The following is an 11,949-nucleotide window of genomic DNA, read 5'->3' as shown; positions in this document are numbered from 1 at the left end:
GATGTAATCAAACGTTTGTAAAATTTCATGATTAAAAAATAGTGTTTAGGTTTCATTCGACATATCTGCCTTTATTCTTCACCACAGTCTTAAAGCGTTGTACGGCTGACAGGCAAATTTTCTGCACCAAATCTTCGGAGATTTCATCCCATGCAGCCTTTAAGGCTGTGATTAAGGCTGTGACATTTGGGTAATTTTTACCCCCCACCTTCTTCTCTAAAATTGCCTAAATGGAAAAATCCATAGGGTTTAAGTCTGGAGAGGAAGGTGGCCAAGTATTCTTGTCCCAAAAATCCATCAAATTGGCCTTGCACCAGTCTTGAGTCTTCTTGGAGGTGTGGGCTGGAGCCCCATCTTGCATAAAAGCATATCCATGCTCCCAATGCTGTTGTTGAATCCAAGGGAGCAACTCCTCTTCCAAAAGATTGATGTAAGCATCTGAGTTGACCTTGGTACCCTCAGGGATGACCACAAGAGGAGTCTTGCGGCCAGTGGCCTCAGAGAGCACTTGCCTGCGAGTGAATTTGAAGCATGTCTTCTTGAGGTCGAATTTTAATACCCTTCTTAGAGTGGTTTTAGGGATCTCATACTCTTTGGACATATCCCCGAGGCTTCTGTGAGGATTCCGGATTAATTTGTTTCTGACCTTGTTAACAAGCTGCCTGGTTCGCACAGGTCGAAATCTGGGTTTGCGAGGCTTGATCTCAACTGTCCCAGTCTTTTTGTATCGAGAAACTGTGTCATGAACAGTGGATTTGGCCTCTAGCAACCTCGAAACTATGTCCCTCTCAGACAATCCTTGATTATGAAGGCAAATGATCTTGCTCCTAATAGCCTTATCTAGAGCCATTTTCGTCCTTTAGCACCTTCCAACACAATTTTTCGAGAAAATGTAAACAAACCAATGACAAATCAAATGGCGTCTTCAATTTAGCGCTAAATTCAAAATCAGATAAGTTATTAACATTTAAAGCTTTGCCCGATTTTAAGTGGCACACCCTGTACAAAACTTCCCATAACGTTTCTCTTAGTTAAAGCTTTATATTGCTCATTAAAAAAGCCGAAAATTTCAAATGCTTATTGATGAGTATTAAGATCTTATCAAGGTGCCATTCGAAACGTAATTATGTGAAAATCTACCCAACAACTGCTTAGATGTGCCACTTTGAGTCACTCATTTTTCAAGGTTCGCCGAACTTTTCGCCAAATGTGACTTACCTGAAATTGTAAGACTTTGAATGAAGCTTATCGTTACTAAACGACCACAAGAGTCCAGAAGTGGAAATTTTAATCCCCCCTGATCCGTTCAACAAAACCTCTTCTCATTATGACATCAAAGTTATCAAAGTTGTTAGAATTCCATTCCACATATGGGGAGATTTTCATGACCAACTCTGTGTTGGTAGTGAGGGCATCATAGTTCAGAGCAGAGACTTTTTGAAATTTTGAAATTTGTTCTCTTTAAATTATTTTTTTTCACAATGCAATAATACGATATAGGCTCACAACTGAACGTCGTTCGTCCCACTTTGGCCCATTGTATCAAAGCATAGTGTAACGCTCAATATAAATTTTATTTAAACCTAACACCATCAAAATATTTACCTCAGAGTCTTCTTCCGGCGTACCAGCAGTACTTCCAAGCAGATTGAATGCATTTGCCGAGTATTGAATGGAGCAATATCCTGCAAAAAACAATTCCCTCATTAATCGACAACCATATGTCCTGCACGCACACTACCAGGGCAATTGTCAGGTTCGTCAAGTTAGTGCAAAATAAACTCCGCTATTTTGCTATTTCACAGAGCTAGTTGTTACTAAACATGCTATCTTGTAATTTGTCCTCGTTACTTTTTTTCACTGAATTGACAGTTAACGCATCGTATTTATCTGTAACTTCTTGAGCCTCTTTGTCATGCCTTCTTGAAAAAGATCGAGAATGTCCAAAGATTTTAGGTAGATTGAAGGTATGAGAGAGCTATATGGGGTGTTACGCTTCAGCTGACTTTTATATTAGTCGCGCCGTGGGAGGCATAAAAAAGAGTGCTGCACTCTCGCACATGTAAGACATGACTTTTAATAGAGATTATAGATTAGTCCTTGTGAAGTGAATTCTACAACGCAAGGTCAAGATTATGCAATAATAACCAAGGAAACCTTCCTTGTCTTTTTCTAATAATAGTGAAGCACCAGGGGAGGACCAAACATTGTTGTCGTTGTTACTTGCAATCTTATGTAATGTTTTCTTTTAAAAGCTTAGAAGATGTTTCTGAAAAAAACCTCGTTTTTCAACAAAACCAAAATGCTTATATTTTTTCATGAATACCTTGCTCTAGCTGGCTCAAAGACAATTTAAACTATTACTATCAAAGAGAAATTAAAAGATAAGGCAGGCTTAACACCACCTCCAAAGAAAATATCTACTTGTAGCCATTGCAAAGGTGATGTGGGAAGCATTGTTAATTAAATATGATTCATTTTTCTGGATAACCTTTTTTTGCTTTTTTATGCTTGTTCAAAACTCAGGAGTTCTTGGCAAATGCAACTTTTGCCTAAAGATATGGCACCATACGTCGAAGTAACAAATACCATGACATTATAGGAAACTGGATTATGATTTAGAATATTAATAGTACATGGCACCTTCATCATTCCGAAAAAAACTCTCACTTTGCCAGTAATCCTATGTGAAAAAGAAGCAGTTGGTAATTTACAATGCAACGCCTGCTTTAACTAGCGGCCAAATACCCGCAAGCTTGTTTTAAAATTTCTTCATTAGGGCCTATTAAATTTCAATTCTTTAATAACACGAGGTTTACTTTCGACAGTTTTTGAGAAAAAAAACTGCGTACTCTTTATCAAATCAAATTTGACATTTGTTTATTTTTTTCTTCTATTTACAAACGGCTTAAAATGCTCACGATAGAAGTATTTAAAAACAAAACAAACAAGAATATTACCCTTAATGAATAAATACGGTGAGCAACAATTGTGTTAGAAATACTTTCGCCGAGAATTACTTGCTTGCTTTGATAGTGACCTATTGTGGAAGAAGTGATCTACAGAGAGCCACGATTACTCGTCAAATAATATGAATTAGGTACAGAAAATGGCATATGGCGTAAATAAAAGTTCAATATCAATCAATTTCGAAACTGAACTGGATTGTTTCTTTCTTTCTAGAAGTAGTTGTTCTTGAGAAAAAGGATCAGATAGCATTACCTTCCTTAAACACATAGACCAAAGCCAATCTCGTTGTGCCTCCCAGAGCTAGCGTTTGTTATTGTTAACATTTTGAGGGGGGGGGGGCGAGAGTAACATGCCCTTTACTCCATTTCATTCTCCCCTACCTCTTATTGTTGCGGACAAACAAACAACAGACGTAGCAACACAAGAATACACTTTAAGATGCCTGACTTTAAAAAGATTGTTTTTGTTTAACAAGTTATTGCTGATCTGTTAAAACACCATAAATACATCACCAACCCTACATTTCAACTCCTGCAAACACTTTTGACATCCAAATAGGGAAAAACAGAAAGCTGTGTATTGTATACTTGTTACATACTACCAGTGACTTTTCATCATCTTTTACCATTAAATTGTGCTAAAAAGCTAAAAGAAAGTTTGGCAACTGATGATTTTAAAGCCTCATGGACTCATTATTAGAGCTATGAGGTGTTGGCAGGGTGAGCTATTTTGAGAATTAGCGTGACTTTTGGACACCAAGTGGACAAAAGTGTCCAAAAGTGGACAAAAGTACGTACAATTGTCCAAAAGGGGGTTGATGAGCAAACACTTTTGAACCCTAAATCATGTTATTTCTTTACCTAATCTACATGTTAACAAGCAAGTAGAATCAGTAATCAATAAAATCTAAGCTTTCTTAAAATACATAAATATGAAGTAACAACTAGCCTTTTCACTAACGTTTTTAATTTCCAAGATATACACTAATCTCAATTCATTATCTTGATAAAATACAGCTTTATAAAGTCAAAACAAATATCATTAATATATTTTGAAGGTCAAAAAGTAAAAGCCACACTTTAATCGATCATTTGGTGGCTGGGTAATTTTAACTTAAATTAAGTCTTAAATAAAAAAAACTTAGCAGCTGTTTATTTAATATCCAGTAATGCTTTTTTCATTTATAATACATAATATATTTGTAAGGAGTATCATACATCTTAAAACTAAGAAAACTCTAGGAGAACTCTTTAAAAAACAAAGTGATTCTTTTCATTTCCTCACAGCAAACGCATCTTGAAAAGTTAAAAAAACATGCCTAACAATGTATCAAGAAACTTGCTTATGGAAAAAACCATCAATATAGGAAAATATGTCATTATTAAATTTAAGCAATAGGTAAGATGGTTAATTTTTAGTATTTACACTTTTTAAGAAGAAATCCCTAATATTTGGTGATTTTAAACAAAAAATATTGTTGCAAAAAAGTTAATAATGTTGAATTAAAGAAGTTATATAACCTTCTTAATATTAAGATAGTTAATAATATTAATCCTCCCTTGGATCAAATTCAATTATCCTAAGGTTAGCCACAACTACTGGATTCAAATTTCTCTGATTTTATTTTCCTTGTTTGCAACTCGTTTTGAACAATTGCTTTCAAAACTTCGAAATTTTAGCTTGTCTTCCAGTTTTCGATGAAAGGGTTATTAATGGAATTGATTAACAGCTTTGCTTCGATTCAGGGCTTCTAGTCCAAAAAAGCCGCATTAAATGAGGATATTTTTACTAGGAAGCCTTGCAAAGATAAGATCTTAGTATATTTGTCGTATACCAGTGACTTTTCATCATCTTTTCCCATTAAATTGAGCTAAAAAGCTAAAGGAAAGTTGAGCAGCAGTGATGATTTTAAAGCCAGTCACCAAAAACCTGAGAAACTGTGCTTTCCTAAAACTATTTTGTCGCAAATGATGAACGCAAAAGTGTTGGCGTGAAATCAAATATATGGTATACAACGATTTGCCTAATTTTTATTTACCTATCATAATTGCTCCAAAACTTACCCGTAAAAGATTTGAAAGGTCTCCCACTAGAGTGAGACAGTGGCTTATTCATTGTGTTATACGTAGTACATGGGCAAATGCATTGTTAATTTAATAAATTTAGATTTGCATCTTAGAGTTTTGCATCTTAGAGCATATTCTCTCCTTTTTACGTTTGTTTGTCCGCAGCTGGACGTACTTTTGAGAGAGGTTGGAAAGGTGGGGATTGTAAAGTATTCGAAGAAGGTTCGAAGGATGTCTGATGCTTGACATTTTCAAAAGCATCCTTAAGCGTTGTCCCAGCCCAGGTTTTAGGGTCAATTGTAAAGGGTCAAAACGGTAAATCTGGACTACACTGCTTCATCAAAATCAATGCGAAGGATTGGGTTTAGGTGGTTCTATTTTCTTTTCGTAGTTGGCGGTTTTTTCGAAGCCCCGTTCAAATCAAGCATAAGCAAAATTGGACAACGAACACCCGTGGAGGACATCCAAAGGAAGGCCATAGTGGAATTGGCACGAGTGGATAATTGACCGGTGGCTATCAAGAATATCCTTGGGTACGCAAAGACGACAATCTACAAAGTGTACAACGCCTGCAATGACTCAGGCAAGGATAGCCGGAAAGCCCCTGCCCCTCGTAGTAGTCACATGACTCCCACTCTCACCCTCTTAGCAGGCTTGAAAAAGTCCATTATGAACAATCTAAGGACGCCAATGTCTTTCCTTGAGATAGATCACTGAAATCACAGTGGTCTAAGGTCCTTGCAAAGAATCGTGCCGTGGCATCCATGACTATATCCAATGTCGGGCTCAAAAGTTATGCCATGAGAGTCCGCCAACTGCTCATTTAAGCCATGAAGACCAAGAGAGTTGACCACGGTAGGAGGTTGTTGGTTTCGTTAAAATCAGAGTATAGCTTTGTGCTTTTCTTCTCGGACGAGAAAATGTTCAATGTCTTTAAGTCCTGCAACTCAAGGAGTGATCGTTGCATTGCTAAAACTACCTATGATGTTCCTTCCGAGGTAAAGACAAAGGACACGGCCTCCGTCACGACCATAAAGTTGTCCATCATTAAGGAAATCGCCATGTTAGATCCCGCAAAGGTCACCAACGCCTGTAGAAGGTTCTGCACTCGTCTTCAGGCCATCTTGTTAGGACATGACGGTCACATTGATTGCAAAAGTTGTCTCAGTATTGCATCTGATCTAGTAGTTAGTTATTCGAAAATTCGAAAAAGGGCTTATTTACCTCTCGTTTCTTCAGTTTTGCCTTTTTCGAGAGAAACTTTAAGTCCAATACTGACCTCTTTCTTGTCGCATGCAAGTCAGATAGTTCTGATTATCATTGACCACCATGCCTTGGAAATTGTAACTTTGAAAGGATCCGCTAACCCCCGTCAGGTATTGCACACAATTGGCCGGAGCCCTGGATATAAACAAGAGATGAAAGACATTAACTCGAAAATCTAAAATCTAAAATCTAGATCTCCAACAATAGATGTTATACTTATTCAATGACGAGCACTGATAGTAGGTGACCTTGATTTGATAAGTTGCTGCCGAGCTTGCTATAGTGAAGCTGATTTTGGCAGCATCGCCACTAGTTCCAGTTTCCACAAACACTGAAAAAGAAATATGAGTTTGACTTTGATCCATGGCACAGTATACAACTCATTGCTGTCATTTCGTACTATGCTGGCCAGACAAGGTTCCGCAAACCACGGGAGGGCTCACTCCAATGGGACTCGTCGCAGTGAACGTATCGCCCGAAATTGAACAGTCGCCTGAAATTACAATCCAAAGAGCACTTACTTCAGAATAATTTATTGGTAGGAAAGCCATCAAAATTGTGAACTGTCCTTTCGAATTAGGGCAAAACAATGCTCAGAACTCACCGAATTGCATAGCAGCTGCTCCTTGTCCAGGAGGAGAACTCGTCTGGAAATTGTCGAAGTCTAGTCTGGAAAAATATGGATTTTATCATCTATTTGCATTATTTAATGTGACAAGAGCTGCTGCGATGCCAAGTAATGTCAATCAGGAAAATGATGATTGATTTCAAAGTAACAGGTGCATGGAGCAGCTGTTTTGAGCTCCATCAGTGGGCCGCAATCAAAACATGTTGAAATATGGTGGAACTATTTCAAAGAAACCAACACTTTGTGGCATTGCACTTCATTGTGGAATAGCTCGAATCAGGCATAACTTTTGTCTCGCAATATAAAAATCAACCGGGTGTATGTAGTTGTGTTTAGCATGGAATCCATAGTTCAGCCAACGGCGGTCGGCAGAGTATCGATTCAAATCAAGTCATATCTTGTTTGAACGCTTGGCTCTCCTCCGATCCTATATTCTCTTGTTGGAATTGGACGGGCATCCATCTTACAACCACACAAAGTTGTCTTCGGGTTAGACTCCAGTCATCCACGGGCATTCTGATTGTCATCTCGTGCCTGATCTCTCACCAAGTTTTATTGGGTCCCTCCTTCATCCTAGTCTATATGTTCAACAAGAAACCCACCGCCCTGAGTGGCCTTAATGTGGACGTTGATGATGGCGACGTTCGCACTATTTGGCAATTGGGTGTGGACCAGATCGATGATCCTTTATCCTTTAGGCTCCTTCCTGCATGGTAGATGCAACAAACTGTGATTGCAGCGCAGATGTTGTTGTCGGTCAAGGCTTGCTGTATTATGTTTCTAGAATGGAATCGCATTTACAGACCCGGTGCCGGTGTTAGTGTGGGGATCATATTAATTGAGGCGACAATTGCTCCAAAGGTGATTGGCCAACTTCTGTTTGATCAACCTCTCCACGATTTCCCCCCTCAAGTAAAGTTAAGGACATAAGCCGTTACTTTCCGAGTTGTCATGTATCCAATTCTTTTCTTTTGACAATGGAATAAAGTTTTTCGTCTTCATCTTCCGGAATACATCCCTCCATTTGTTGACGATCAAGGATAATGGTGCTGCTTCTAATTCTCCACCAAGTGCCTTTAGAATCCTGATGTTGAGTTTTTCCAGACTTCCAGTGTGGCTCACGTAACCTCTCACACTGCAAGCTGTCAACTCGATCCCAGCTGCCACAGCCAGATTGGTGATTAACGTTTACAGACCAGGAGGGGCTTTTCTTTTCCTTTCACTCTCCTTGGAATGTACGTAGTCAATAGCATCGCACAACAGACACTGCAATGAAAAACAATTCTGGTAACCGACAAGTCAACAGTATTTTGATATTCACCAACTAGTTTTTGCAATGTTTCTTTTGTTCAAATAGTCAATTGTTAGGGCCTAGTGAGGAGTGCAGAAATGTAGTTAATTTGACTGCGTGCCAAAAAGGGGTTCATTTAATATTTATAAATTTTGCAGCATTTTATAGAAATAATGCTCCATCTCGAAAATTATTTTGCGCTCCTGAGGATTGTTAGAATCTTGTCGTGGATCTACACGAGATTTATTGTGACATACATTTTCACAAACAACTTGAAAATGTTAGGCATCTAAAAGTGATTAAATCTTCTAAAAGCTTCTGCAATATGTCGTATTTTGAGGCTAAAATATCTTTAATTTTCGCCGAAATCAAGTCTTGATAACAACGATCAAATCCATATCTTAATATCTTACCTGAGAGAATGGCGTAGTTCAAGACTGGAGATGAGGACGTTTCCAGATCTTGTTCTCTTCAAATGTGTTAGTTTCGGCGCATCTTCAATACTCGTCACTACGTACATCATAACATCATAATGGTTTCCAAAGTCAGAATATCTTCAGCGTCGATCAAGGGTCGTGCCACAAATAACTCAGTCCCGTGAGTTCCACTGGCAACATTTCAATTTCTTGGTCATTGCTATCGTTGTCTTTGGTGCCATCCTTGAAGATGACATCCATAGACAAAAGTGCTAAGATGTTCCAAAGTTCTTGTAGAGTGGCAGAGGATTTGACGAGCGACGGTTTAAATGTTAAATCGGGTAGTTTAAAAAGCATCAAACATTCAAATTTCATTCACCTGTGATGATCACTGAATGAATATGCAGAAGTTTTCAGGGTGCTTGTCTTTCACTTACCGGACTTGACATAAATCTGGAACGAAAAATTGGATTGTTTGCTGGAATGCTTGTTTTGAAATTGATGGACAGATTTAACTTACCATCACAGATTCGGTTGATTGTGTACTCGCACATTCCTGGAGTGGCTGCTGATGGAAAATTTGGGTTCTAAAAAGAAGATGACAAGGTATGAATAAATGTAAAGTTAATCTAACAGTCGAGGGATAAGTCTGTTTTGATCATTGACTTAAATCAATCTGAAATAGACGTTGCCAAGGCAAAAATTATTTAAAGAGTTGTTTGCGACAAGAGATCTGTGACAAAGGGCCAATCTATTAGATTTGAAAGGAGTATCTCAGGTCAAAAGAATTGGTTTGATTAAGAATAAAGCTTACCGAAACATAGGTGCAGTTCTAAAATGAAAACAAAAAGTATCAACGATGAAACACATAAAACGCATTATACAACTCGAATGGATCACCTCTTTTATAGTTGACCCACAAGTACTGGCGGTAAATCCACAACATACTCCGAAACCTTCAACAGATGACGCAGCTGGCCTTAATATTTCAGAAAATCGACAACTAGCTTTGAATCCAAAGAGTCCTTAATATAAAAAAACAAACAAAATCCAGTACCTACTTAGAAATAAAAATAAATCAGACGAAAATTTGAACACTCAATCATCTTGAACCGAGTAAAAAGACAACTGATTACGTAGGTACCAAAAAGATTCGGAGGGATAATGCCATCAGACAATGAATCTTCAAATCTGTACCTTGATGGTGCTGGCCTGCATTTAGTTGCGACTGGCTTAACCAAAAACGAAATTTCACCAAAACCTTTTGCCAATTCGTACGTTAAGGAAAGCTCCGGTACCAGCAAACAAACATGACTGCCAATGACTGATTCAAATTTCAACCAAGTTTCAACCTTCAAGATGACCTACCACCATTGCCCAGAAAAAGATGGGCCAATGGGCGAATTATGCATCACAGGCACTGGTGCAAGAAAACGAACCTACCTGACAAGCTACCTACAACGAGTAGGGCCGGCCAAAATTTGCAGATAAATATGGTCTTTATTCACAGCAAATTTGCATGAAAAATCAACCGAATTTGCACAAAAATTTGAAAACAAACTTTCCAAAACATAGGCACCAACAAGTTCTGGTGGATGTAAGGGATATTTTTGTCCTCCCCATCAAGCTACACGTATATGAAAAGAAAAATTGTATCATAATATTTCCAGCAGTGGGATTTGAACCTGCACCATCCCTAAGGAGCAAGTTCTTGCATAGTTCACACTGCCTCCTAAACTGATCAGCATCATGAACATCCTCAATATTTCGTGAAAATGATAAATCTCATTTGATTACCCGATAAACAATAATGTCAGAGAGTATCAATATGCATTGCAGAACAATTTTGTTATATGATTAAGTTTTTCAAATTTCTTTAAAGCAATAGGTGGTCAACTCTTCCCAAATTTGCCATCCACCTCATGACCATTCACCCCATAAATCATGAAAACATCTCAAGATGTGTCTGAGTTTTAAATGAGAAGTTCACTACACAAACAATACTGAGTTCCAACATGTGAAATGATAGAGTGTCTTCAAAATTGCAAATATAAAAGAGCCATTTAAGATGAATGGAACGCAATGAGCATGTGGTTTTAATATGTAGGCAATTTATTGCATACCTACCTATACTTTATTGCAAAAAGATTGAAAAAAATCAGGAAGTTAAATTTACTTTTTTTCCGAAAATTGACTAGAAATCTTGAAAATTTTTATGAATTTTTACAAATAATGGTATTTTTTGCTGAAATTGCATTTTGAATTGCAGAAAAATGTCAAATATTGCAATCAAAATAGCATAAGTCTCAGATGCAATTAATTTGCAGAAAATTTCGGATGTGCAATGTTTTTGCAGAATTTGCAAAATTTACAGGATGCAAGTTTTGGCCGGGGCCTATTGTTGAGTCTCCTGATGAGTGGCCTGAGGAGATCTCATGAGTCAAAGACATCCTTGACAGCTAGGTTGGTTAATTATATTTACATAGTACTATTGAATTACCTGCAGCACAATTTCCACTGGCAGCTCCACTACGGTCAGTACATTGTTGAGTGGTCATACAAATGCCTCGTTTGGACGTGTCAGAGGCTTGAACGCATGGTCCTTGTTTGAACTGGACAATATTAAACAAGGAGAGCAACTCTGAAATTCAGAAAATGTGTGAGTTGAAAGAACGAACAAGCGTGGAAGATAAAGGCAAAAATACTTGGTTCGCGTTTGGCTGATTGGGTATCTTTTGCCCAAGCTACAATGAAGCCAATGATCAAGAGAGATAACTTTAAAACACTTGACGAATCCATGTCCTCTCTGGTCGTGAACCTGAGCACAAATGATCTGTATACTCAATCTAATATTGCTCATTCAAGCTTCGGTGGATTGATTCATGGTGATGATTGAGTAATTAGTTTTAAACAAGAGTCGGCGGTTTTTGAATGCCTTATGCACAAAACAATCATCGGATTTTAGACCGAAACGTTGGCACGCCATCAATTTATTTCGGATATACTTCAATGGTTCATTGAACCGAAAAATGAAGTGATATTCAGGGTAAGACGACAAGCACGTATGTTGATACAAAAGTGGCAGGTGTGACAAATAAGCATTTACATTAATTAGACTCTCTCCATTTTTGTTGATTGCTTTCCTCAAACACGTTATGGTCGACAGAATTAAATGAATTGAAATGATTAATTTGACGATGGCACGGAAGGCAAAGAAAAATACGTTCCAAAAATGTCATGAACATGGCTACGAAATGTTCAGTGAAATAAAATGTTATAGTTCTTTCTATTTATGATTGTACACGTTCAACT

At 37.8% G+C, this 11,949-nt stretch overlaps 1 protein-coding gene across 1 annotated transcript; it reads right to left on the bottom strand.

Moving 5' to 3' along the window:
• Positions 1–226: 226 nt before the first annotated feature.
• Positions 227–11,449, bottom strand: LOC131890653 (uncharacterized). The gene is made up of 12 exons (XM_059240049.1): positions 11,343–11,449; positions 11,138–11,278; positions 9,538–9,593; positions 9,452–9,469; positions 9,158–9,224; positions 9,075–9,090; positions 6,907–6,971; positions 6,703–6,795; positions 6,519–6,633; positions 6,316–6,437; positions 1,606–1,685; positions 227–718 (listed from the first exon to the last, which is right to left on the bottom strand). Exons 1-12 carry the CDS (start codon positions 11,434–11,436, stop codon positions 227–229), a joined length of 1,359 nt encoding a protein of 452 aa, XP_059096032.1. The 5' UTR covers positions 11,437–11,449.
• Between the last annotated feature and the right edge of the window lie 500 nt (positions 11,450–11,949).

Source organism: Tigriopus californicus, chromosome 11 (assembly GCF_007210705.1).
Source record: "Tigriopus californicus strain San Diego chromosome 11, Tcal_SD_v2.1, whole genome shotgun sequence".
Taxonomy (NCBI): Eukaryota; Metazoa; Arthropoda; class Copepoda; order Harpacticoida; family Harpacticidae; genus Tigriopus; species Tigriopus californicus.
This window is presented reverse-complemented; position numbering and strand designations above follow the sequence as displayed.

Coding starts and splice junctions, on each gene's coding strand:
- LOC131890653 (XM_059240049.1), bottom strand. CDS start 11,436: ATGGATTCGTCAAGTGTTTTAAAGTTATCTCTCTTGATCATTGGCTTC. Junction 9,594..11,137: donor CAGTGGAAATTGTGCTGCAG/GTAATTCAATAG, acceptor CATCTGTTGAAG/GTTTCGGAGTATGTTGTGGA. Junction 6,796..6,906: donor AGCAGCTGCTATGCAATTCG/GTGAGTTCTGAG, acceptor TTGTAATTTCAG/GCGACTGTTCAATTTCGGGC.